Source organism: Dipodomys merriami, unplaced genomic scaffold, assembly GCF_024711535.1.
Source record: "Dipodomys merriami isolate MVZ:Mamm:240054 unplaced genomic scaffold, mDipMer1.0.p SCAF_98, whole genome shotgun sequence".
NCBI lineage: Eukaryota > Metazoa > Chordata > Mammalia > Rodentia > Heteromyidae > Dipodomys > Dipodomys merriami.
In genome coordinates this window covers 318,183-343,420 of record NW_027206601.1, presented here as the reverse complement: position 1 = coordinate 343,420, position 25,238 = coordinate 318,183, and the positions used below count along the sequence as shown (strand labels likewise).

The window sequence follows — 25,238 nt, the reverse complement described above, 5'->3', positions numbered from 1 at the left end:
GTACCTGAGAGCCCTAGTTTTATTAAGAGTTTTCTAGAGAGTTCTTATCTTCCAAAAGGCGTGGAGACAGCAATGCATTGTAGGCGGCTCCTCTCTGGGAGCTAGAAAGCAAGTACAACCTAGTTTACAACCTGTCAACCTAGTTTCTCTATTTATCTCCTAAGCCCAGTCACCACAATTTGAATTGCCATAGAAGTTGACAGTCAATACCTCTGGTACCTGCCCAGGATCCGGTACCCTTGGATAGGGGCTCTTTTTGAAGAAGAGGAGTTGGCTTATGTAGCATGGGCTTTGCATTTCTTCTTGAGCAAGAGTGTGCCAAACCAGGTCACCAGGTAAATGCACCTGGACAGAGCCCAGGCTCTGAACAGAGCTCTGAAGGTTGTGATGAAGAAGGATCCAGAATTCCATCTGCCCAGTGCTCATATGGAATTGATGCTCATGGCTCAAAGAAAGACACTTCTGAAAGCAGAATATTTGCAACACAAATGAACAAACCTCGAGTTCAGACTGAGGAGAGTGACAAGACAGCCTGAACTTAGATCAGGTTCATTTGTCCGAAAGATACGGATAGAGGATGTAATGACAAAGAATACTAAAACACAAACTGTGGTCTTTCTTTTTGGCACACCTTTCTGGGAATTTTGCTCCTTTAAATTAATCTTTTATTTTTGTTAGGGGTTCTTAACCTATCTAAACAGAGTTTAATACCATTACACCTGAAGAATAAAAGTTAATGTGACTGCAATGCCTTTGGGCAAAGGCCAGGGTAAAATGTGAGAAATATTTGAAAATATGCTAATGTGTAACTATGATGATGATGATTATTTATTTTATTTTATTATGCTTGTTTGGGGCTTGAACTCAGGGCCAGGGCACTGTTCCTGAGGTTTTTGGCTCAAGGCTAGCACTCTTCCACGCTGAGCCACAATGTCATTTCTAAACTTTTGGTGATTAATTGGAGATAACAGACTCATAGCCTTCCCTATCTGGGCTGGCTTTGAACCTCAGTCCTCAGGTCTCAGCCTCTTCAGTAGCTAGGATTACAGGTGTGAGCCACTGAAACCCAGATTATTATTAGATTTAGATGGAATATTTATTCAGTTCATACTTTCCCAAATAGTTTGGTAACTGAAAGCTAAATAAACCAACAGGTATGTGTGGGAGGGTTGGCAGTTTGCAGAGACAACAGCCTGTCTACGAATTCGCTGCTTCCTAAAATCACTGGCCATTTCACAAGATGAGACAGAAAAACTCTGAGATAATTTCCTAAAGTTACTGTCACAGAAATAAGATTTGATATTTTGTTTTCATCAGTTATATATGTTTTAGGTTAATGCGTATAAGAAACTACTTGCAGTCCTTCACATCATTTTTTTTAAAAACATAGAAGATAGTCTGACGAATGATGCTCCTAAATCAAACATCTCCCTAATTATCCCAGTGAACATCTACCAAAATATTAGGAACATTACACCAGTATCACGAAACATTTAACATTGAAAATAACAATCTCCAAATACCAAAATACCATCCACTTTATTCTCAAGTAGGACTACAAAGGAAACACAGACACATGCACACACAGACACACCCACACCCATACCCACCCATACCCGCCCATACACACACACACACACACACAAAAGAACAAGACAGAGACCAGTCAAGCACACAGATGCACATGCATGCGCCTTTCTCCAAATATTTGATGCCCCAAACCAACTGGAGACTTTCAGCCAGAAGCCCACAAATAAAAGACCCTCCCCTCTAAATCTTCAGAGCTATGATGTAAATAATCCTATTATCTTTATAAGGTTATTCTGCCTTGGACATTAAAAAAAAGTGATTGCCAATGTAGGTTAACATGGGAGGGAGAAAGCAGTTGTATTTTTGGTGTTGGGGGAAATACACGCCAACTATACATTGTCTAGTGAGCTCGTGCACAGCCTGCAGCTGTGTTCTTAGGGATGAATAAAACATCTCACTTACTAGCAACACATCTGAGATTATCTTCATTCCTTCTTCTTGTAGATAGTCCTCATTTGTCAAGTTTTCTTGTGTGCTGGCTTCCCAGACTCCAGCAATGAGTAGGATAAGTTCAAGACCAAGTCCTTTGTCAACCACAAATCTTTCCAAGAACTGGCCATGAGCAAGGAGTATCCGGGAGTACCTGAGAATGTGTACTGCACTAACAAAGCTTAACTACATGAAGAGAAGAGATATAAAATGAACTATTTTTTTATATCCACAATGCATATACCTCTTTCATTATCATTGGAATTACAATAACTGAACTTTTGGTTCCTCTCTGAAAATTGTTTTCACTCATGAAATAACCAAGGAAACCAAGGACCCTAGCAGTCCTTTGTGCATTGATATTTGGTTTGAATGTTAAAAGGCATTTTACCAATTCTTTTGCAAGTCCTTCTATGGCCTTCTCTGTTCCCATCAGCCAATTCAATTCTATGCTTAGCCACAATGAACTCTTTCCTTTTCCTTTTTCTTTTTTTCCCAGTCATGGGGCTTGAACTCTGGGCCTGGGCGTTGTCCCTCAGCTCTTCAGCTCAAGGCTAGTGCTCTACCACTTTGAGCCAAAGTACCACTTCCTATTTTCTGGTGGTTAATCGGAGATAAGACTCTCACTGACTTTCCTGCCCGGGCTGGCTTTGAACCACGATCCTCAGATCTCAGCTTCCTGAGTAGCTGGAATTACAGGCATGAGCCACCAGTTGTACATTTTTAAGTAAGAACATATTATGATCATGTTTCACAGTACAGCCAGAAGATAGATGTACCTCAAATAAAGATTGTAAGACAGAAGCATTGATTATAAGACAGAAGCTAGAATAAAGTCATATACAAGTTGCCTTGAGTAAAATGAGTTCTCTCATATCTCTGAAGATTTCGTGGGAAAGGTAGCATGAGAAATAAAATTGTCCCACAGGAAAAAAACCTATTTCATACTAAGAGTAGGAAAGACACTACCTTCACCAAAATGTTCACAGCATGGCTAGTGCTTTTTAAAAAAAATCAGTTTCTACTTTGAGTTTCCAAAATTCTATACACAGGAATAAAATTCTCCATCCATGTTCTGAAGTAAAAAAAAAAAAAAATCACCATTCTAATGAATTCTTAGAAGAAAATTGTATTTCAATCTAAACGTCAAAATATAACTCTGGAAAGTTCTATTCTTCAAGAACTGGCCATTCAAAATTATGAAGTAAAAAAAGCAGAAAAAGTACACTTGCAAATAAATAGCACTTACCTTATGAGGAAGACTTATGAGGTCTCTTAATAAAAGAATAGAATCAATTATTTCTTCCTGATGGCAAAAACAAGGAAAGTAAAAGAAGTGGGGGCAGGGGGGAGAGAAGGAAGAAGATCTTTTTAGTTTAGAGCAGACTTTATGCTATTCGCCTAAGACACTACCTGAATGCAAGTCTTTCTCTTGCAAGGCTCAAGTTTTTCTTCCAGCCTAATATTTCTCCCCCTGTGTGTCCCCAGCCAACCTCACCATATTCCATTAGGAAACTGATATGATAGAGGAGAAAAGAGGACAGAACCAAATGGAACTTGGAAAGGGGTCAAAGAGAATAACAAGAGAAAGAAAACAACTCAAGCAACATATGTTTTCTCTCTTTCCTTTTCTCATTTCTTTTTCTTTCTTACTTATTTTTTTGCTTTTCCTTCCTTTCTTCTTCCTCCCTCCTCTCTCCCTCCATCTCCCATCTCTTCTTCACTCCCTTCCTTCCTTCCTTCCTTCTTTCCTTCTTTCCTTCCTTTCTTTCTTCCTTCCTTCCTTTGACTTTTAACATTGTAGGGTAGTGTTAACAGGATAGTAGCAGATTTATTTATATAATCTTACTTGCAGAAACATCAGTAGAATTATCTGCAACGCTGAATTACTTGTATTGCTTTCTTTTTCATAAACCAGTGACACTGATTTGCAAGACATCTCAGCAAGTAAGAGAAACTGTGGCTCCTTCCTTGCTTTTGTTTCATAAGCATAACCACATGCCAGGGAGCCAACCATGTGCCAGGGAGCCAACCATGTGCCAGGGAGCTGACCATGTGCCAGGGGCCAACTGGTCTCAGGCTCACCACTTTATGCAAGTTTATAGACAGTTTACCTTACCCTATTCTGGGCCATACCTGATCTGTAAACACTAATTTGCACAAGGAAGAAATTAACACATCCTGCGTTTGCAACCACTGGCCACATGAAGTACTTCTGTTCTCCTTAGACAAACGTCTCAGGATTCCAGTGATCATGGTGATGAAGTTCCTTGCTTCCCTGTGACTCCCCATCAGCTGGAGGGTAGACAAGCTATTCAGGCTGGAATTATATCTGAAAGAAACACCAGATGTTATCAAGGTTAAATAAACACACACACACACACACACACAAACACACACACACACACACACACATCTCAAAACCGTTCATCCTTCCTGTCAAGGGTTAAGGAGAATTTATTCATCTTAAGTGGATAAATGAAGAAATCAAATAATACAGAATGTTCTTCTATACAGAAAAAAACTCTAAATAGACACAGTACAGTCTCACACCAAAGTCCTACAAAAAGCCTCTTTCATCAGAACTGAACAGGGTACAAAGAAGCCAAACAGGATATTGACATATCTGCCATGGCAAATAAAGAAGTGTGGTCTACACCTGTCATCCTAACTATTCAGGAGGCTGAGATCTGAGGATCATAGATGGCAGCTTGGGTAGGAATGGCTGTGAGACTCTTATCTCCAATTAACAACCAAAAAAAGCCAGAAGTGGTAGAGTACTAGCCTTGAGCAAAAAAAGCAAAGGGAACTAGGAGGAGGGCACAGAATCTGAGGGAAACAGGGGGAAAACTACAACAGAGGGGCCCATCAGCTGCACTGTACATTGGTGAAAATGAACTAAGCAACTCAAGATGGAAGGGAGGGAATGAGAGGGAACAGCTTACACTAAGCAAAAGGAAAGAAATGTACATATCACCCAATTTGGAAGAAATAGTTGTATTGTCAAAGCTTACAGAATCCACAAACTTTATAGACCATAATAATGACAATTGAAATGCCTTGTGACTTTAACTAAGTATCACTATCCCACAATGCTGTGAAATTTATGTAATCACTTAATCTCAATAAAAAATTATTTTTAAAAAAGCTAAGGGAAAAAAACATTCCCAGTCCTTGAGTTCAAGCCCCAGTACCAGTACAAAAAAGAAAGGGAGAAAGACAGAAAGAAAGAAAGAAAGAAAGAAAGAAAGAAAGAAAGAAAGAAAGAAAGAAAGAAAGAAAGAAAGAAAGAAAGAAAGGAAGGAAAGGAAGGAAGGAAGGAAGGAAGGAAGGAAGGAAGGATAGGCCCTGTATATGTAAATCAGAAAATGAGGGACAGAGAAAATTTATAACTAATAATACCATCAATAACCAATAGAACAATGAGGCAGAAAAATCAATCTCTCTCTCTCTCTGTATCTGTCTGTCTGTCTATCTATCTCAAACAGAACTAGACCAAACATCCATAAACCACTTTTACTGAACAAAAGTAGAACATACATTCTCAAGTACACATAAAAATTTCTAGACTATATTATATTATAGGACATTAGACAAAGTATGTTCTCTGATTATAGCATTAAATTTGAAATCATAAGATGAAAATTTGGCAACTGTGCAAATCTGTGAAAAGTAAACACACCTTTCAATAATTAATGGTTCAAAATAGCAATAGAAAAGGAAATTATCAAATACCTTGAAACTAACAAATGAAAACATAACACCCCAAACTATATGGGATGGAGTGAAAGCAGTGCTGGAAGGAACTTTATAGCTGTAAAGTCTATAAAGAAAATAAACAATGCAGGCATCAGTGGCTCAGGCCTATAATCCTAGCTACTCAAGGAAGCTGAGATCTGAGGATAGCAGTTCAAAGCCAGCCCAGGCAAGAAAGTCCATGAGACTCTTATTTCATACAAACTACTCAGAAAAAGCTATGACTCTAGTGGTAGAGTGCTAGCCTTGAGCAAAAGAAGCTGAAGGTTAGTGACCAGGCCCTGAATTAAAACTTCAGGACTGGCCAAAAAAAAAAAAGAAAGCCCAAACAATCAAAAGGAAAGAAATGATAGAGATTAAGTGCAGAAAAGAATGAAATAAAGAATATAAAAAAATAAGGGCTGGGAAGGTGGCTCAGTGGTAGCGCGCTTGCCTTGCATGCCTGAGGCCCTGGGTTCAATTCCTCGATGCATCACATAAGCAAAAAGAAAAAAGCCGGAAGTGGCACTGTGACTCAAGTGGTAGAGCGCTAGTCTTGAGCTGAAGAGCTGAGGGACAGAGCCCAGGCCCAGAGTTCAGGCCCCACGACCGGACCCCCCAAAAAAAAAAAAAAAAAAACCAGTCATTTCTCTTGCTCTTGCTCTTCCTCTCTTGCTCTTGCTCTTCCTCTCTTGCTCTTCCTCTCTTGCTCTTGCTCTTGCTGCTCTTTTCTATTCTAGCTCACTCTCTGTTCTTTTCTTGCTCTCTCTCTTTCCCAGCCACGTGGAGTGCCAACCTTGCCTGGTCCCAGCAGGTCTACTGAATAAACCTACCCCTTACCTGAAAAAAAAAAAAAAATAAAGGGGAAAAATCAATGAAACAAAAAAACCTGATTCTTTAAAGAGATCAGCTAAGCCCAAATTATTAGCTATACTGATGATCGCACAAAAAGAAAAGAACTTAATTACTAAAATAACCACACAGAATAAAAAGGTTTATGACAGAATACTGTTTTTGAAGAACAGAAAATCTTGTACAACAAAAGATTAAAGAATGTTGATGAAGTGGAAAAAAATCCCAAAATGATATAAGCTACTCAAACCAACTCAGAAAGAAATTTAGAACAGTGAATACTGATGAGACTGAGTAAGTAATTATAAAACTACCACAAAAAATGCCAGACCCAGATCATGTCACTGGTAGTTTGTATGCAGTGTTTAAAGGAGAATTGACAGCTAGCTTCCACAAAATCTTTGAATTATTAGAAAACAGAGCACTCACTTTGGAAATATCATGATATATCCATACAATAAATACTTAGCAATACAAAAAAGATGGTAGGAATTCATAAATTCATCTCATAGATGTAACTCAAAACTTTTACATATTAAATGAAAGACAGTTACTGAAGATCACATTTTGCATCATTCCACTGATGTGAAATTTCTTGACTAGAGAAATATGTAGTAGATCAGTAGAGGGGTGTATATATCTGTGTGTGTGAGAGAGAGAGAGAGAGACAGAGAGACAGACAGAGAGACAGACAGAGACAGAGAAGAGAGAGACAGAGAGCTGGTACTGTCTTGAACTCAAGGCTTCACAATCTGGCTGTCTTTTTCACTCAAGGGTATCATTCTACCACTTAAACCACCCCTACACTTCCAAGATCAGTTATTTGGGGCTAGAATGAGGAAACTGGGTGGTTGGGGGGACAAGACTGACTGCTAATGAATACAAACCATTGTGATCCTGAAAATGTGAAAGTTTGCACGATTCTGTAAGTATACTAAAAATCAAAGAAGTACACAACATTTTACTGGATGGACTATCTAGTTTGTAAAAGTGCCTCAGCAAAACTGCTTTAAAAAAAAAAAAACCAGGGCATCAGTGGCTCACACTTGTAATCTTAGCTACTCACAAGGCTGAGAATTGAGGATGGCAATTCAAAGCCAGCCTGGCAGGAAAGTCAGTGATACTCTTATCTCCAATAAACTGTCAAAGAGCTGCAAGTGAAGCTGTGGCTCAAGTGGTAGTGAACTAGCCTTGACCAAAACAAGCTCAGGGACAATGCCCAGGCCCCAAGTTCAAGCTCCAGGACTGGCACAAAGATAAAGAAAACCTCTTAACCCACTGCACTGCCATCTCCCAGGGAAACACAAACACTGCTCTAGTATGGATGACTGTGGTGGTGTGGTACTCACAGGTCCTGGCTGAGGCAGCTGTTCCCATGGAAACAGGGCATCACAGTCACTGTCGCAGTGCACGGCTGCACCTTGGAGCCTTTTCCATCTGTGATCTCGGTGGAAACCATGACTGTGAGGAAGGAGAACAGGGAGAGTCATCCTGGGCATGTACTTACGGAGATGCCTCTTCCTGCACACTCAGCAGTGCCTTAGCCTGGGGAAGAGCAGCTTGCTCCCAACCAGGTTCCCAGAGCAGGAAATCACAGGATGGATAACATCCCACCAAAGGTTGGGATGACATTGTAAGCAGTCCCTAAATGATGTCAACAGACTTCACAGGCCTAGAAGATGGTGAAAAATAACTCTGATAGAGGGGACGTCAGTAGATGGGGAATGGCAGGAAGTGGCTAGTCTGAAAAGCTTCAAGAAGTGACTGTTGAGGGAGGTCTTCCTGTTCCTGGAGATGCACCTTCAACAGGAAGATGGACACCGTGGCCCCTCATCTTTATCCCCTTTCATACTGCCCCAGAGATCAGTGGGACTTTCCCACCACCCAATCCCTGCACACAATGCAGTGCCTTCACATCTCAAAGCAGCGGGACCAGACAGTTATAAGACTGAAACCTCCAAAACCAGGAGCCAAGATAATCTTTCTTTTCTCTTTTTGTGTTAGTCCTGGGGCTGGAACTCAGGACCTCAGGAACTCAGCTCTACTTCTGGCTTTTCAGTTGTTAACTGGAGATGAATGGTCTTTCTTGTGGACTTCCTGCCAACCTAGCTTCAAACTGCATTTCTCAGATCTCAGCCTCCTAAGTAGCTAGGATTATAGGAGTGAGCCACCGGCATTACAACTTGCCAACTCAACAATCCTTTACCCCCCCCATTTTCTCTTTTTTGAGGGGGGAATGCCTTGATTTTATTTAATCTATAATGCATTCAAGATTCACCAAATAGATTATATTTAATTAGGAAACAAGAAATATCAAAAACATCCTTTGGTATCTTAATGATTATGTTATATTTCATACAAAATATAAGATATAGAAATGCCTAGCTATGGATGCTATTCCTAATGCTTTTTTTCCCACTAAGGGCAGGTAAAAAAAAAAAGATAAAACATCAAACTCAAGGAGAATAAAAAATTTCAATTTTTTGGCACATAGTTTCAACAATGTTTAGTTTTTATAAACCAGGAGAAAACAGCAAGCGGGCATAGTACATGGCCACTATCCAATTATGACTTACCTTTGTAACTGTCCAAGGGCTCGCCAGCTGGTAGTGCAAAGTAATAGTGGGTATCTCTCCCACGGTACAGAGTGTGTTTGGAGGCATTTCCAAGGCGGTAACTAAATTCATAGTGAAAGTCCTATCATTTGGTCCATGGAGAGCAAAAACATAGAGTGGTTGAACACACTATGATTGGCATCATCACTAAACATTCACCTGTACCTGAGGACATATGTTGCAACCAGGAACAAAGTAAATATTGGTCCCTGATTTCCTATCTGTAGGACTCCTGTCTTTCAGACCAACAGTTTCTCCCCCAAAGCAGGATTCCTCCCTCAGGGTCCACTAGATAGCTCTCCTTTCCCTCAAGTCTTCCAACAGCCAGAAATCAGTCTGCCCTCCACTGAGGATGAAGAGATGTACTGAAAGGCCTGATCCAGACACCTGGGCAGCAGAAAGGAGATGTGGGGGCCCAGGGTTTAAAAGCAAAAGTTATTAAATGAGGCCTGAGGTCTGAGCTAGGGCCTGGCCTTTCCTACAAACAAGGGCAAGCTTTAAAAGGAATAACATGGGCAGGACAGAAGGGCAGAAATGGGAGGTGTCCACCGGTCCACAGCAAGAAGAGGAAAATGGTGCCAAGATTCCAATATGGCAGCTCCCACTTGGCTTGTCATCTGACCGCCAGAGGGATCACTCAACACCCTACACTCAACCTCTACACTCTACACTCAACCTCCTCTCAAATCCTCACAAAGACCCTGTGCAAAAACCCACAGAGACCTTCTCCAGTGCTCAACTTAGGAGAGGTGGAATTCAGACTAGAGACATGCTTTGGGATAAAGCTGAGCCTCCTCATCCCATGTGCATGCAGTGTTAGCTGCGATCAAGTGCCCCAGGGGGACTTCCAAGTCCTCCCTTTTCTTCTGAGTGAGGGGTTCTCTGTACCCCTATTGCTAGTGTGGCTACTTTCTACATCCAACTGCAGGCCCACAGCCTTCACAGATGGGGAAGGCCAAATTGGCCTTCTGTGCCTACTGCTTGCTGTGTGGAGCTGGCTGCAACTTCTGACAAAGCTGAACAGTTTCAGGACAAACAAGAGCTGTCACATACCGGATTCCCTGACAGGCAGAAAACACTAAAGATGGTCTGTGCCTCAAGACCATGGTGGGGCCATATCTGGCAGGCCATGTCTTGTGGAGTCGGGTTGACTGTGAAGTAGAGCTGAGCTCGGCCTCGTAAGCCATGCTTGGAAGCTAAGAGAGACAAGATGGAGATTTTAGCCATGATGGAGGAAAACAGTGGCAGAGGATTAATTTTTTTTGTTGTTTTTGGTCGTTCATGAGGCCTGAACTCAGGGCCTAGACGCTGTCCCTCAGCTCTTCAGCTCAAGGCTAGAGCTCTACCACTTGAGCCACAGCACCACTTCTGGCTTTTTCTGCTTATCTGGTACTAAGGAATTGAACCCAGGGCCTCATGCATGCAAGGCAAGCACTCTACCACTGAGCCACCTTCCCAGCCCCCGATGATTATTCTCATACGTAAAGTGTTCTAAACTTTTAGTGTATTTTTCTTGAGATGAGCTATGGGATGGAGATTTATGTGTCAATTTGTTAAAAATCTTGGTGACAATTGCCACCACACACAGCACCTCTGTCTGATCAGACATTGTTCATGTGTTAAGCTATCTACCCTCAGATATACCACAGAAAACAGATCCTTTAATACAATACAACCCAAGAGGAAAGAGTGAGTAATTCTACCTGGATGGTCAGGAAAATCTATTCAAAAGCAGATTTAACCAATTTAAGCAGGCACTCCTGGGGTTCAGTGGTCAAGAAGGGACATAGAGATGTGAATGGGCATTTGCCAAAATAACCACAAGGGAAGACAGATCCGTAGGCCACAGGGTGATCTATGCAGTAAGAAAAGCAAGGTTGTTGGGGGCACAGCAGGAGGAAGTTGAGTGGTGGGACACGTGGAGACCAAGCTTCCCTCTCTCAGGTAGCCAAGTGAACTGAACCTGGAGCTATGGACAGGCTCTCAAGAGGCTCCAGTTCCAGTGAAGAACATGGTTAATCTAAAGGCCTTCAGTTGTTACTTGGACAGATTTCAGAGGCAAGGGAGAAAGAAGTCCAGCCCAAGGACAAAGATGTTTGTCAAAACAAAAGCAATCATTAATCTTCTTCTGGTACAAGCAGGGGCCTAGGGCTTTGTGTGCACACTGTGGCTGTGCAGGAACAAGCAGATATTCCCAGCACAGACAATCCAGGTCTTTAGTGATTATACAGAATCCCAGTTTCAGACAAAATTTATCCCTGTGCTGCTTCTTCAGGAGATGGACACACACACACACACACACACACACACACACACACACAATGTAAAACTGGAAGTGTACAGTGGGTTGTGGTTTGTGCAGTTGTCAGCAAGATAGGACTTCACTTTATAGCCCAGGTTAGCTTTGAACTCTTGATCCTCTTGTTTCAGTCTTATGAATGCTAAGATTCCAGGTATGTGTCTCTACACCTGGTTTATGGTAGATTTTAATAAATATAAAAAAAATGTGGTCACCAAAGCAGACTTGTCTATAAATGTAATTGCTACATCCTCTGTTCTTGCTATGAAATGGAGAGAAATGTCTAGAAGTTACCCAAAAGGATGATCCTTAGATTGTGTCATGAGATAAGTGTAAGGGATGTGAGGGCCCCGTGCAGGGTGGCTGTGCAAGTGAAGTCAGACCCACACCAACCACACAGAACAGTGCAATGACACCTGGCTAAACAGAAAGGGATTACAGACGGATTCTCACAAAACGAATCATTTTATCAAGGTTTTTTGTTTTTGTTTTTGTTTATTTTGGTTGGTCATGGGGCCTGAACTCTGGGCTTGGGCACTGTTCCTGAGCTCTTCAGCTCAAGGTTTGCACTCTACCATTTGAGCCACAGTGCCACTTCTGGCCTTTTCTGCTTATGTGGTGCTGAGGAATCGAACCCAGAGCCTCATGCATGCAAGGCAAGCACTACCACTGAGCCACCTTCACAGCCAATTTTATCAAGTTTTATAATACAAAATGTACAATTTTATTTTATTTATTTATTTTTATTTATTTTTTGCCAGTCTTGGAGCTTAACTCAGGGCCTAGGCACTATCCCTGAGCTTTTCTTACTGAAGGCTAGTTCTCTGCCACTTGAGTCACAGTGCCACTTCTGGCCTTTTCTGTTTATGTAGTCCTGAGGAATCAAACCCAGGGCTTCATGCATGCTAAGCAAGCACTCTACTACTAAGCCACATTCCCAGCCCTACAATTTTTTAAATTTATTTTTTGCCAGTTCAGGGGCTTGAACTCAGGGCCTGGGCACTGTCCTCGAGCTTCTTTTGCTCAAGGCTAGTACTCTATCACTTGAGCCTTAGTGCCACTTCTGGCTTTTTCTGTTTATGTGGTGCTGAGGAATCAAACCTAGGGCTTCATGCATGATAGGCAAGTACTCCACCACTAAGCCACATTGCCAGTCTCAACAAAATGTACAATTTTAAATGGCACCTTTTCAGCCTTTATTCTGTGTACCGTGTGTGTGTGTGTGTGTGTGTGTGTGTGTGTGTGTGTGTGTGTGTGTGTGTGTGTGTGTGTGTGTGTGTGTGTGTGTGTGTGTGTGTGTGTGTGTGTGTGTGTGTGTGTGTGTGTGTGTGTGTGTGTGTACTGGGGCTTAAAGTCAAAGCCTCAGTCTCACTGAGCTATGTCTGCTCGTACCGTGTGTGTGTGTGTGTGTGTGTGTGTGTGTGTGTGTGTACTGGGGCTTAAAGTCAGAGCCTCAGTCTCACTGAGCTATGTCTGCTCAAGGCTAGTGCTCTGCCATTTAAACCACACTCCCACATCTGGCTTTTTGAAGGTGAATTGGAGATAACAGTCTCATTGACTTTTGTGTGTCTCACTGGCTTTGAATCACAATCCTCAGATCTCAGTCTCCTGAGTAGCTAGGGTTACAGGCATGAGTCATCAGTGCTGGCAATTCCTAAACATGCACCTGATTCCATGAGGAAAAGTAAAATGCAGTAATACAACCATGACCTGCTGATGCCCTCTGGTCAAAGGCAATAATGAGGGAAGGTAGGCAGAAGAAATGGGGAAAGTCAGGGACCACAAAATTTCTGGAATAAGGGAGAAAGTGATGATCATTTTCTTTTTTTGGGGGGGGTCCGGTCATGAGGCTTAAACTCTGGGCCTGGGTACTGTCCCTCAGCTCTTCAGCTCAGGGCTAGCGCTCCACCATTTGAGCCACAGCACCACTTCCAGCTTTTTTCTTTTTGCTTATGTGGTGCTGAGGAATTGAACCCAGGGCCTCAGGCTTGTAAGGCAAGCGCTCTACCACTGAGCCACCTTCCCAGCCCATGATCATTTTCTTGAAAAGCATATGAGTTATGACCAAACCTTTACGATCCCCTAACACCAGACTCAACTGGCCAAGTAACATACCCACAGATGCTTGTAGAACATATGTCTCTCCACTGCTCAGGGAGTAGGGCTTTATTGTCACAGATGATCCTGTGATACCTATAAAAGACGGGTGGCCACATAAAAATAATGGTCAGTGGACTCTGAGGGGTAGGAAGGCAAGCACAATATTGGGGGTGGGTTCCCAATTCTATATTCTGTGTCCTGGTCCTCTGTGGAACTGTTGAGGTCTGCTGACTTCTGTCTTCCCTGAAGAGCTGAAATCTAATCCCTGTACACTACCACCCCCACCCCACCCCCACCAGCTCAACAGAAGCAACATTTGGAGGTGAACCTATCAGTCTGAGCTCAGAAATGTCAGACTTCCCAAGAGACTGCCACAAGATCTTATTTTGTCTGTCTATAGTAGGTTCCATGTTCAGTTTTGCTGTTTGTGCATTTAACTATATAAATTATGATTAAGAGTGCTGAAACTATTTGCAAACTTTTTTGGAATGTTGGCTATTATAAACATGCTTAAACTGACCATCGCTGCTTCCTCTAAGAGCGGGACTACTTCCTCAGGAGGTAAAGTCTGGCTCTGTACTGCTTTCCTTGACTTAGGGAGACATCCAGAACATGAGAGCCAGCACACACAGGGATAACTTTTAAACATCATCTCTTTAAAACAGTACCTGCCAAAATGTCTCAAGGAAGGAGTGGGGAGGAAATCACCTCACTATGAAATCTACAACAGTGGTGAGCTAACCACAGCAACTCAACCAAGTGGTTCCTGCTGGGGAACACTGATTAGAAACCCATTCCTCAGAGCAAGCATCATTCATGTGAGTGGTTCATCTGCCCAATGAGAGGCCATCCAGATGGTGGACCCTGAAGGGGCTAGCCTCCAGGCAGGCATGCTGGTCTACAGACAGGGCCTCCTGGGATATCCAGAACAAACACTACTCCTAGTAAAGGAGTTGTCCCCAGGGGGACAAATGCAAGGAGAAGACGTTAGATGGCTCCAAATATCTGTGTGCTGCTAAAATGGAAGTTTCAGGAGAAAAGGAGGACCAGTATCCAGTCTCCTTTGGCACTGCTATGAATTGCAGGATATCTAAAGCAAGCTCATACCTGATGCTGTGTAGCCTTGGAAAACAGCGGGTCTGACCTGGGTCTTGCGCCAGTCGGTCATGAGAACTGGCCCTGCTCTGCTTGGGGAGAGGAAGGGACCAAGCAGATTATCCCCATCGTAGGGGTTCCCCTCAGCCTGAGGGCTTGGTCCTTGTCCAGGGGGGCTGATATTGTTCCCTAAGAACACAAACCAAGGCCATGGAAGATAAACAAGACACAGTCTTAACCAAAACATGAACAATTTGATATTAATGGTGATCACTATTGCTGGACATATTATAGCTAAAATAATGACTTTACCAATTCAACAGAGCCAATATGTTATCATATACTTTGTCAGCCAATTGTGTGTTCCTTTCTGCTGCTGATTAGTTGATAAGTACTTTTTATGTTTTAACATTGTGTCTGGGGACTGGAGACTTTGAGAATCAGATCAACTAAATCCTTGTAGCCTGGGATATAATAGAGAGGAAGTTAAACAAACAAACAAGGAAGCAAGTAATGCAAAGTCAGGTGATGGTAAATGCTGGGGGGGGGGGAGGGTAAAAGCAGAGAAAGAGATCCTGTCCAGTACAACAGAAGCGCAAACACGAGGAGTGGGGGACAAGCCCCTGCCTAAGAAGAAACTACAGAGCAGAGATGAGAATGAGCTCTGGGGAGATCTGAAGAAAGACGTTTCCAGGCTGAACAAAAAAGCCAAACACCATGGAGTTATGTTCTGCAGGGGGATCACGCAGCCTTGACCCTGCCCATGGAGGGAAGCTGCTGTAGGGACCACCAGGGCAGCCTGGGAGAAGGGACTGCCTCATTCATGACAGGAAAGTTCTCACGTGGCTGTAGGGGAGTAACTTCAGGCAGCAGGAACAAGTAGGGAGACGGAGGCTACCATGGAGCCTGAGGAAGAGTGCAGGCTTGATGGGGCTAAGGTAAGAAGACCAAGAAAGCATGATTCAGCTGGTAGAGGACCAGAATTGAGTGAAAAAAAGACAAGTAAGAGAGACCCTGAATTCAAGTCCCAGTACCTGCACATATACACACACAAAGAAGACCAATATAAGAGTTTGAATAATGGACATTGAAAGAAGATATCATGCAAAGACAAGCCAGTGTTGGGGGCCTAGAATGATTCCTATCAAGAAAGGTCATGTTATCAATAGCATGACATCTCTCTTTCTTCATCCATTCAGTAGTATTACGGAAACACCATGAGTGTAAACATGATTATACTGTAAAACTTCTAAAACATTCTGTATGGTATGATCTTTTGGTATCCCCAACCAAACCTAAACCCAAATTGGCAGCAAAAGTAAATTTCTGGTGGAGGCCTCGAGGGCTAGTCAATCCTTCACGACAGCCAGGGTCTATCCATGGACCACTCTTGGAAATGCAAACTGTCAGAGCCACAGCCAGAGTTTCTATCCTGGCTGAGACCACTGGAATTATTCCTATTAGCAAATTCTAATCCACCTGCAGCCTCCCTGAAAGACCCCACTAAGGCTAGGCCTCAGCTCTCCCTCACTCCTGTCTTCTGCCTCCTGACCATTCTCAGGTACCCCTTCCAGGCCCTATCTGGTGGGCTGCTCCTGTCTCCACAATCTGGGAGTATAATAGACTTTGCTTTTCTGAGTCTCTTCTCGGTCTCATCACACAGGAAGGAGCATGGGGAGGGCCAGAGAAGCTGTAAAGGTAGAGACAGTTGAAGAGGACCATCAAAGAAAACATGGCAGCAAATCAGAGGAATGACACATCCACCTACTGGTCAGTATACTCCCACACAAATCAATCACTCAGTGGACAAATAAAGCATCTACTAAGTCACTTAGTAGATGAACCATTCTCTGATGATCTACCTTCTCACTAGACAGATCCATTATTCACACATTGCCCATCTATGCTCTACACATCAATCTCTCACTCCTGTTCACCTGATGAACCAACGAATCATCCTCTGATCATCTATTCCTCCAGCTATGGACTTGTTGCATGCTGATGCACTGGGCGTTGAGACCATACTGGGGACACCAATGTAAGCTAGCCATAAAAGCTTTCTTTAAAGGGACAGATACAGGTAAACAGGATCTGACCAGATGCCACAGGCAGATGGGATGGACTATGCAATGTGGGATTTGGGGAGGCTCAGGTCTGAGATATGCATAAATCAGAGTCAGAAGTGAGAGTCTGGGCTAGCCTGTCATCCTTTAACTCTGGTGAGCACCAGTTGCTTTGGTATAAGGGAGAAGCATGGTGAACTGGGATTTCAGAAGTGGGTGTGCAGAAGGCGGAGGCATAAAGCCCTCCTGGACAGGGAGAGAAATCACAGGCGGAGTCACCTGGCTGTCTTCCCCTGGATGGCACTGCTTCTTGGATGTCGCTGTAATAAGCTTCAAAATCTGTTATGAGAAGACAGAATAACAATGGTTTTTTTTTTTAATTCTTTTTATGTCCTTACTGAAGCTTGAACTCTGAGTCTTATGCACTTGCTTGGCTTTTTTATTTTTAGGTGTTGGTACTGGGGCTTGAACTGTCCCTGAGCTTTTGTGCTCAAGGCTAGTGCTCTACCCCTTGAGCTACAGCTCCACTTCTGGCTTTTTAGTGTTTAATTGGAGATATGAGTCCCATAGACTTTCTTGCATGGGCTGATTTCGAACCATGATCCTCAGCTGTTTCTGCCTATTGAGTTACTAGGATTATAGGCATGACCCATCAGCTCCCAGCATCTTACTTGGCTTTTTCATTCAAGGCTGGTGCTCTACCACTTGAGACACACCCCTTACTTCCAGATTTTTGCTGATTAATTGGAGATTAGAGTCTCACAGACTTCTTCCCATCCTGGCTTTGAATTGAGATCCTCGGATCTCAGCCTCCTGAGCAGCTAGGATGACAGGCATGAGCTGCCAGTGCCAAAAGCAGTCATATTTCATTTTAAATCAAATTAGCATGGGCTAGGAAGGTGGCTCAGTGGCAGTGTGCTTGCCTTGCATGCCTGAGGCCCTCAGTTCCATTCCTTCGTATCACAGAAGCAGAAAAAGCCGGAAGTGGCACTGTGGCTCAAGTGGTAGTGCGCTTGCCTTGAGCTGAAGAGCTGAGGGACAGCAACCAGGCCCAGAGTTCAGACCCCATGATTGACCAAAAAAAAAATCATAATTAACAAATGTGGACTGTGAAACCAGGTCTCTCTACAGTTGGTGAGAGTTTAAGTCTGACCCACCAGACTTTCTCTTTCTGAGGCTGCCCTGGTGCTGAGCTATAAGAACAGCATGTACAGCGGGTGATACTTACCATCCAGGGCAGGGGAGTTGCTGGGCTGGGGCCAGCTTCCCTCCTCCAGGGACCCTGACTTTGGGCTCTGCAGCCCATCCTCAGGAGACTCCCCTGGGGCCATGGTATCACCACCAGCAGGAAGATAGTAGCCATCTTTCATGGGCATGCTCTCCGTGACTGAAATAATGGGCGGAGCCAGGGTGGAGAGTGAAGGCCCCAGCCAGGACAGTGTGGGTCTTCCATTACCATCTGCCATGCTTGGCTCTGCAGCCAGTAGATTGGACTCCGATGACTTCAAAACGGCCTCAAGGGCTGAGGCACCCAGAAGCCCCACGGTGCTACAAAAGGGAACTTAGACACAGACAGGACAGTGTTAAAAATTCTAGACCAACCATCTGTTTTCAAAAGTAGACAGGTTGAAAGAGCATATCTGCTTCAAAGCAAACCAAGTGGGACTTAGGCAATAAAGGGCGTGATCGCCACCTGGTGGTGTGGAGACCAACACTGGACACAACCAATACCTGGAAACAGGAAGTCAAAGCTCTTCCCTCTGGAATTTGCTTTCCCAGGTTCCATACACACACTCGTAAGGCTTGGCAGGGCATCTGTACTCCAGCATGGGTGACTCTGGTATATTATAGCAACAATTTGGGGCATAAGAAGTTTCTCCTGATTTTCACTCTCTTACATGATAGTAAGAATCTAGTACAGTACTTCTAAAAGTTATTGTTAGAATTTATGACAAAGAGTCTACAGCAAAATAACAACAAAAGCCACGGACATATAAATGATCTTAAATACTGTCAACTATAGCTTTAGGCCATGGGGAAGCCTAATTCTTTGAGATACATCCACCTTGGGCAATCACTGGCCTTGGTGAAATTTAACCATGGGATATGTTTCCTTTACAAGATTCTCTAAACTATGCAGCTTGAGCACTGATCTGGTAAATTTTAATTTAGTTACAAGAATTTGGGGATGTGTCTCCTTCAATGAAAGATGTGGTTGCACTTGGCATCTATGTCCCTAGCTGCTGTGCTCAAAGATCTGCTTAGGAATCTTGCCCCACTGAATGGATTGAAAAGACGTGGCAGGTGGCCAGCAGGGGTTGGTAGGCACAATGGTGTGGAATTATTGCCTGGAATTAGAGACAAAGCTCCTCTGTTCACCATCAGAGCTACTTCCCTGAGCACAGTCAGCACCATGGGAAGGGGGGCTCCATCTCAATTCTGGTTCACCCATAAGTGCTCACTGCAACAAGGAACACTGAAACAGTCCTTCTTTCTAGCCCCAATACCACTTTGTGATGCTGTAGGAGAAAGGAACAAAAATGGGACAAGAACAAGGTCACAAAATGCTTAATCTGGGCAAACATGATACCTGAAGTCCCCAAGGTCGTTCTGACACAGGGCAGCAAGTCTCACCAAAGAGAGAATAAATAATCCTGACCCTGACAAGAAGATAATGTGATATGTATATGTATAACACACACACACACACACACACACACACACACACACACACACACACACAAAAGTCACTCATCCATCAGAAAGAATAATTTCATGTCATTTTCAGGAACCTGGAAAAATTAAGTAAGTCAGGATCATGAAGTAAATCAGGCTCAGAGAGACAAAGGGCACATGTTTTATCTCATATATGGAAATTATATCTAAATTATAAACACATATGAAAACATATATGGGGTCACTGACTAAAGTATGGTCTGTACAGAGGAAAACTGCAGCATTGTAACAAAATGAATACCTAGCAAAATGAATACCAGGAAGCTGAAATATGTGTACTCTGAAGCGGGAAAAGATGGGTGGGAATAATGAGAGAGAGAAAGCATGGGCAGTCCTAATAGTCAATGTCCCTGTGTGAAAATGGAACCAGGTAACTTGAGGAGAGTGGTGGGTTGGGAGAGAGGGGTGAGAAAGAAGGAAGGGGTGACACTGAACAAATGCATTATTAAATTGAGGTAAACTCCCTTGCACAACTACTTACAGATAATTTATAAATAAATAAAATAAAAAAAAAGAATCCTGGCAACAGCCCTTCCTGCTCACTGCAATTCTGGATTGGATTCTATTGCATCAGCAGTAACCTACCCACACCCTGGGCTATGCCTGTCAGATATTGCACTTGTAACCAGTTTTGCTGCAAAACTCTCTTGTTCTTTACCCACCCCAGTACTGTTTTGGGAGAACTTATCCTGGATAACTGGAATGAGTGTATTCTTCCCAGGTGGCCATCCTCATTTGGGTTTGAAACCAGGCTTTGTTCCCACAATTGGTGTGCCTCAACTTGCCTTTGAGATTAACAAGCAAGAATCCTATCTTTCATCCAAGAAAACAGTCACCAGCTGCTGACAGTTTCCTGCAGATAGTGCAGGGGATCACAATGAGGCCATCACCTGTGCAGCCTCCCCAAAGGATGGAGATCTTGAGGGGTTATGCAGAGACAGATTCCGTTTCCCCTACTTGACTCAAATGACACAGATCACTACCATGATTCTCCCAAACAGTGATTTCTTCCTCTCTGTAAGCAGGCATGTGAGCTATTCTGCAGCCACATCAGCTGGTGTCCTTGATAATTCAGTTCCCACACTGCCTACCTGGAGGTAGATACCACACAAGGGGTAGACATCTACCTGTGACACATCACACAGGTTGAGGGTTCGTCCCCAAGATTGTCCCCATTTCAGATGCCCCTCAATGGTGTCACCTGGCTATCCGACCCATCAGCTATAAATGGGGGCTCCCACAATCCCCTTCTCAGGTTTATTGACTTGCTTGAGCAGTTCCTGGAACTTGGTGAAATGATTACGTTTACCTGCCTATTATAAATTGTATCACAAAGGATATAGATGGCATAATGCACAGGGTGAGGTGTGGGGGAAGAGCAAGAAACTTCCAGGCCTTCTCAGAGGCTCCACCCTCCAGGAACCTCTATGTGTTCAGCTATTAGGAAGTTCTAGAAATTCTGTCCTTTGCATAATTTATGAAGGCCTCCTTACTAAGGCATGATTGGTCATTGGTGATCAGTAAAACACCCCTTCCCTCTACTAGGAGGCTGGGAGTGGGGCTGAAAGTCCTAACTCTCTAATTCTGACTTGGTCTTCTTGGAGGACCAAGCCTTATCATGAAGCCACTAACCATCATTCAGCTCATTTGCATATAGGAAGTGATGAGTTCTTTTGTTTGCGTCAAAACTGGTACTTAAACTCAGGAATTGCTCTTTTGTTTGGTACTTAAACTCAGGAATTGCTCTTTTGTTTGTCTTTTTCACTAGTGCTCTACCACTTGAGCCACACCTCTACTACTGGCTTTTTGGTGGATAACTGGAGAAGAGTCTTGTATTTGCCTGCTCTAATTAGGTTTAAACCACAATCCTCAGATCTCAGCTTCCTGAGTAGCTAGGATTATAGGTGTGCTTTTGAAGAGCCAACGATTTAAAAGTTGTACGCCAGGAAAGAAGGGCAAAAGACATACTTCATAGTTTGGTAGAGACCTGGCCCTCAGGAGATTTAGTAATACCCCATACTGAGGTTCTTTCCAAAAGCTGAGTGTGGTTTTAGATCATCAGGCCATCCTCCTGAGGATGAGAAACAGTCTTTGAGTGCTCACTCCCTTCCTTATCCTCACCAGAACCAGCTGAAGGGCAGAATGGAGAGATATTGGGGATTCCCAGGGCCAATGGGCCAGGTCAGACAAGACACATGGGTCAGCCCAGATCTTAGCACTCTCAGAATAACCCTGAGCCTGTTCCTCCATCCACAAAATAAGGCAAGTGTTTTTTACCTTCCATCCTGTTCTTTTCTGTTGCATTAACTAAGAAGAGATCCCAGGAGTAAGAAAGGTCATGGATGTCTTCGCAGAGTTCACACACAGCCTGGAGGGAAAGTTCTTCATTCCAGTTGACATGGATGTCTTTAAAGTTCACCCAGAAGAGATGGATGAATCTGGAGCACACAAAACAGCATGATGGCTGAAGAAAACAAAGGAGGCTTCTTTGGCCATATTTTATTCAGACTGGCCAAGCCTGAATCACCCATGTTGGCTGTACATCGGGTGGGATGAGTGGGGGCGTCATGGCTCCTGTGATGAGCCGCATACCATATGACCCATGGCATCCCATGGGATACAAAATACTAGTGCTCACGAGCACCTGGTCCAGTTTAGAGACGCTGTAGGATTTCCTTCAGGTGACAAGGCACTGGGCCCTGTTTACCCTGGCCCTGAGTCTTCTCTATAGAGGAGTCCACCTCTGAGCTCTCCCATCCTTTCTCATTGCCTCATCAGCTTGCTTCACCTCTGCAGTGCAACCCTCCCCTGGACCCTTCCAAGCCAACAACCTTTACCTGGGCTTTGCTTCCTTTCTGGATGGGGCATTTGAGGCACATGTGGGTGCCTCAAATGTATCCACAACCCACAAAGACCAATGACCTGGGGCAGAAGTAATTAGGGAAAGTTAGGTATGGAAAAGAACAGCCAGGAAACGAGAGCAACTGTTGGATTAATGAGTAGCTATATTAGAAACACAGAAGTACCAATTCTTTGCTTAAAGCTTCATATTGCCTCATAAGCTATAGTATTAGTAGGAAGGAAAGAAGGAAGGGAGGGAGAGAAGGAAGGAGAAAAGATAAAAAGAAAAAAAGAGAAACAGCAGCTCTCTCTCCCCCTGACATTGCCTTCTGACCTTGCCTATTTGCCCAAAATAATTGGTTGCTCTAGAAACTGAGCAAGGCTATCTAAAAGAAAGACACACTTATCCATACAAACACTTGGGAAAATGGCTCCTCTTGGCACAAATTGTGTTGAAAGGTTTTCCTTATCTCAAGGATGGACTCCCATCTTTGAAGGGTGCCTATGGCAAACTCCATCTTTCCTTTGAAGAGATGCCCAGACATCACAACCAACACTGAGTGAGCTGGTCAGGTCTTAAAACCTCTGAGCCCAGTTGAAAAAAGTATAACAGCAAGAGTGATTAAATGTGACAGGTGTGAGAACAAAAGGGAGTATTTGTTCTGGGGCGAGTTTGAGCTAACTCTCAACCTACTTCTATGCCATAAATACCCAGGACATAAAACACTCCTTGGACCTGTCAGCAGTTGTGCCCATAACCACATTTGGGTTGTGTACTATCTTTCCTTTGCTTAATAAACTTTCTTAGGCTCTACTTCTATGTGTCCTCAATTATTTTTAATATCAAGAGCTAGGTTCCAAAGGCTAAGCAGAGGCCTCGCCCCCTGCTACCTTTTTTTTTTTTGTAAGTCATAAGGCTTGAACTCTAGGTCTGAACACTGTCCCTGGGCTCTTCAGCTCAAGGCAAGCACTCTACCACTTGAGCCACAGTACCACTTCCGATTTTCTAGTGATTAATTGGAGATAAGAGTCTCACAGCCTTTCCTGTCTGGGCTGGCTTTGAACTGCGATCCTCAGATAGCCTTCTGAGTAGCTAGGATTACAGGCATAAGCCACCGGCGCCCGGCAGCCTCTTCCCTTTTGAGACTTCCCTGGAGTATCGTCAGTCATCTATCCAGTAACAGCCCTCCATACAACTCCAGGGAACCCACAGCTCCACACCCCACACACAACTCTGAGCCCACCCCACCTCCATGCAGGTGCTCCCACACGCCCTGTACATAGCCACATGTCACCACAAATTTAGTCTATTTATTCCATCACTTTCTAAGGCTCTCTCTGTAATTATGGCTCCTCAAGACATCTCCAGGTGGCTGGAGCCTATCAACTCCTCATCTTATGGGTTTGTTTTCTGCAGGATGGAGGGGGCCTATGAAAGGCCAGATGCTGGGGTGCCAGTGCTCCCCTTTAGAGTGTCCTTGACTGGCACCCACAGTCAACACCTCAGCCTCAGTATGTAACTCCCAGTGCCATAAGTGAGGGGCCACAGCACAATGGTCCCTCTGCTTCCTTGCAGAGAACCAAGCCCACTTGCCTTCATGTGTTCATGTGTGGACATGTATACTGTTTTCTCCCTGGACTAGGGCTTCACTTCCAGAAATTTCAGTTATGCCTGGTCAACCAAATCTAATATAGGTAGAGAATTCCAAAAACAAGTAATTCATAATCTTTACATGTGCATTCTGCTGGGCACCAGTGGCTCACACCTGTAATCCCAGCTGCATGGGAGGCCAAGAGCTGAGGATCACAGTTCAGAGTCAGCCTGGGCAGGAAAGCACATGAGACTCTTAACAGTAAGGAAGCCAGAAGTGGAGCTGTGGCTTAAGTGGTAGAGCATTAGCCTTGAACCAAGAAGCTCAAGGACAGTGCCCAGGCCCTGAGTTCAAGCCCCAGAACCAACTGGCATACACACACACACACACACACACACACACATCATTGTGTCACTCTAAGTAGTATGGTACAATCTTGTGCCGCCTCTAAAGAGTGATAGGCCTTGGCCTGTACACCTTGTTGCCCAGTTACCCAATCCCTTGACAGGCACAGGAAACCGGAAGCTGTTCCAGCCTTATCCTCCCTGGCAGAGCTCTGGTCAGGTACTGGTACTGGGTTGGGCTCCTGGGGCTGGACCAGGCCCATGGGTGCTATGCTGGCCTTGGTGCTGGGGACTTGTGGGGTTTAGTCACAGCATTTCTTTGTCCCTGCATGGTCTCATATCACACCTGTTCCATGCTGGTGTCCTGTTAGCCCTGCAATGTTGGAAGGCTCCCAAGCCTCTGAGACCTCCATTGTTGGACCAAAGCTCTAGAACAGTCTCCTCTCCTGGGGCCAGGTGTTCCAACAGAAGCAATCTTTCTGGGCCCATATACTCAGGGCCCCTCTTGGATGGGAAGCTGTCCAAGGCTCAGCCTAGAACAGGGACCCAAGTTCCATCCTCCCTTCTGACCTGACCCAGAAATGCTCTCAGTGAGCGCCATAGCTTTCCTGTCTTCCTGCCTACTACCTGCTCCTGGATCAGCCAGGAGCACTCAGTACTTGGATCATAGCAGGGGTACCTGAAGGCTGGGTTGTCGCGGGTAGACAGGAACACCTGGGCCTCAGAAGAGTTCCGGCCACCACTGGAGACAGTCAGAGTCACAAGGAACTGGTCACAGCATCCACTGAGCCATCCGGCCAGGAAGGAAACAGTGGGAGCTGTGGCATCCAGTTGGTGGGGCGTGGCGTTGTCAAAGCAGGGCCGTCCAGGTGAGCTGGCAACTGTGCATGCCCAGAGATACCTGTCAGAGAGACCCCCAGGGGTCAGGCACCATCGTGTGAAATGGG

The 25,238-nt window shown here is 44.1% G+C and overlaps 1 protein-coding gene across 1 annotated transcript in view; it reads right to left on the bottom strand.

Moving 5' to 3' along the window:
• The window catches only part of Pkd1l1 (polycystin 1 like 1, transient receptor potential channel interacting), a 105,605-nt gene that overhangs the window by 59,781 nt on the left and 20,586 nt on the right, over positions 1-25,238 (bottom strand). Inside the window, exons 9-21 of the mRNA XM_070014542.1 lie at positions 24,971-25,192; positions 21,792-21,952; positions 18,007-18,339; positions 17,058-17,117; positions 14,728-14,904; positions 13,636-13,713; positions 10,275-10,417; positions 9,183-9,303; positions 7,956-8,067; positions 4,156-4,351; positions 3,269-3,325; positions 1,993-2,205; positions 211-462 (exon numbers count right to left, since the gene is read on the bottom strand). Of these exons, the coding sequence (XP_069870643.1) occupies positions 211-462; positions 1,993-2,205; positions 3,269-3,325; positions 4,156-4,351; positions 7,956-8,067; positions 9,183-9,303; positions 10,275-10,417; positions 13,636-13,713; positions 14,728-14,904; positions 17,058-17,117; positions 18,007-18,339; positions 21,792-21,952; positions 24,971-25,192 (2,125 nt within the window). The remainder of the gene's footprint in view (positions 1-210; positions 463-1,992; positions 2,206-3,268; positions 3,326-4,155; positions 4,352-7,955; positions 8,068-9,182; positions 9,304-10,274; positions 10,418-13,635; positions 13,714-14,727; positions 14,905-17,057; positions 17,118-18,006; positions 18,340-21,791; positions 21,953-24,970; positions 25,193-25,238) is intronic.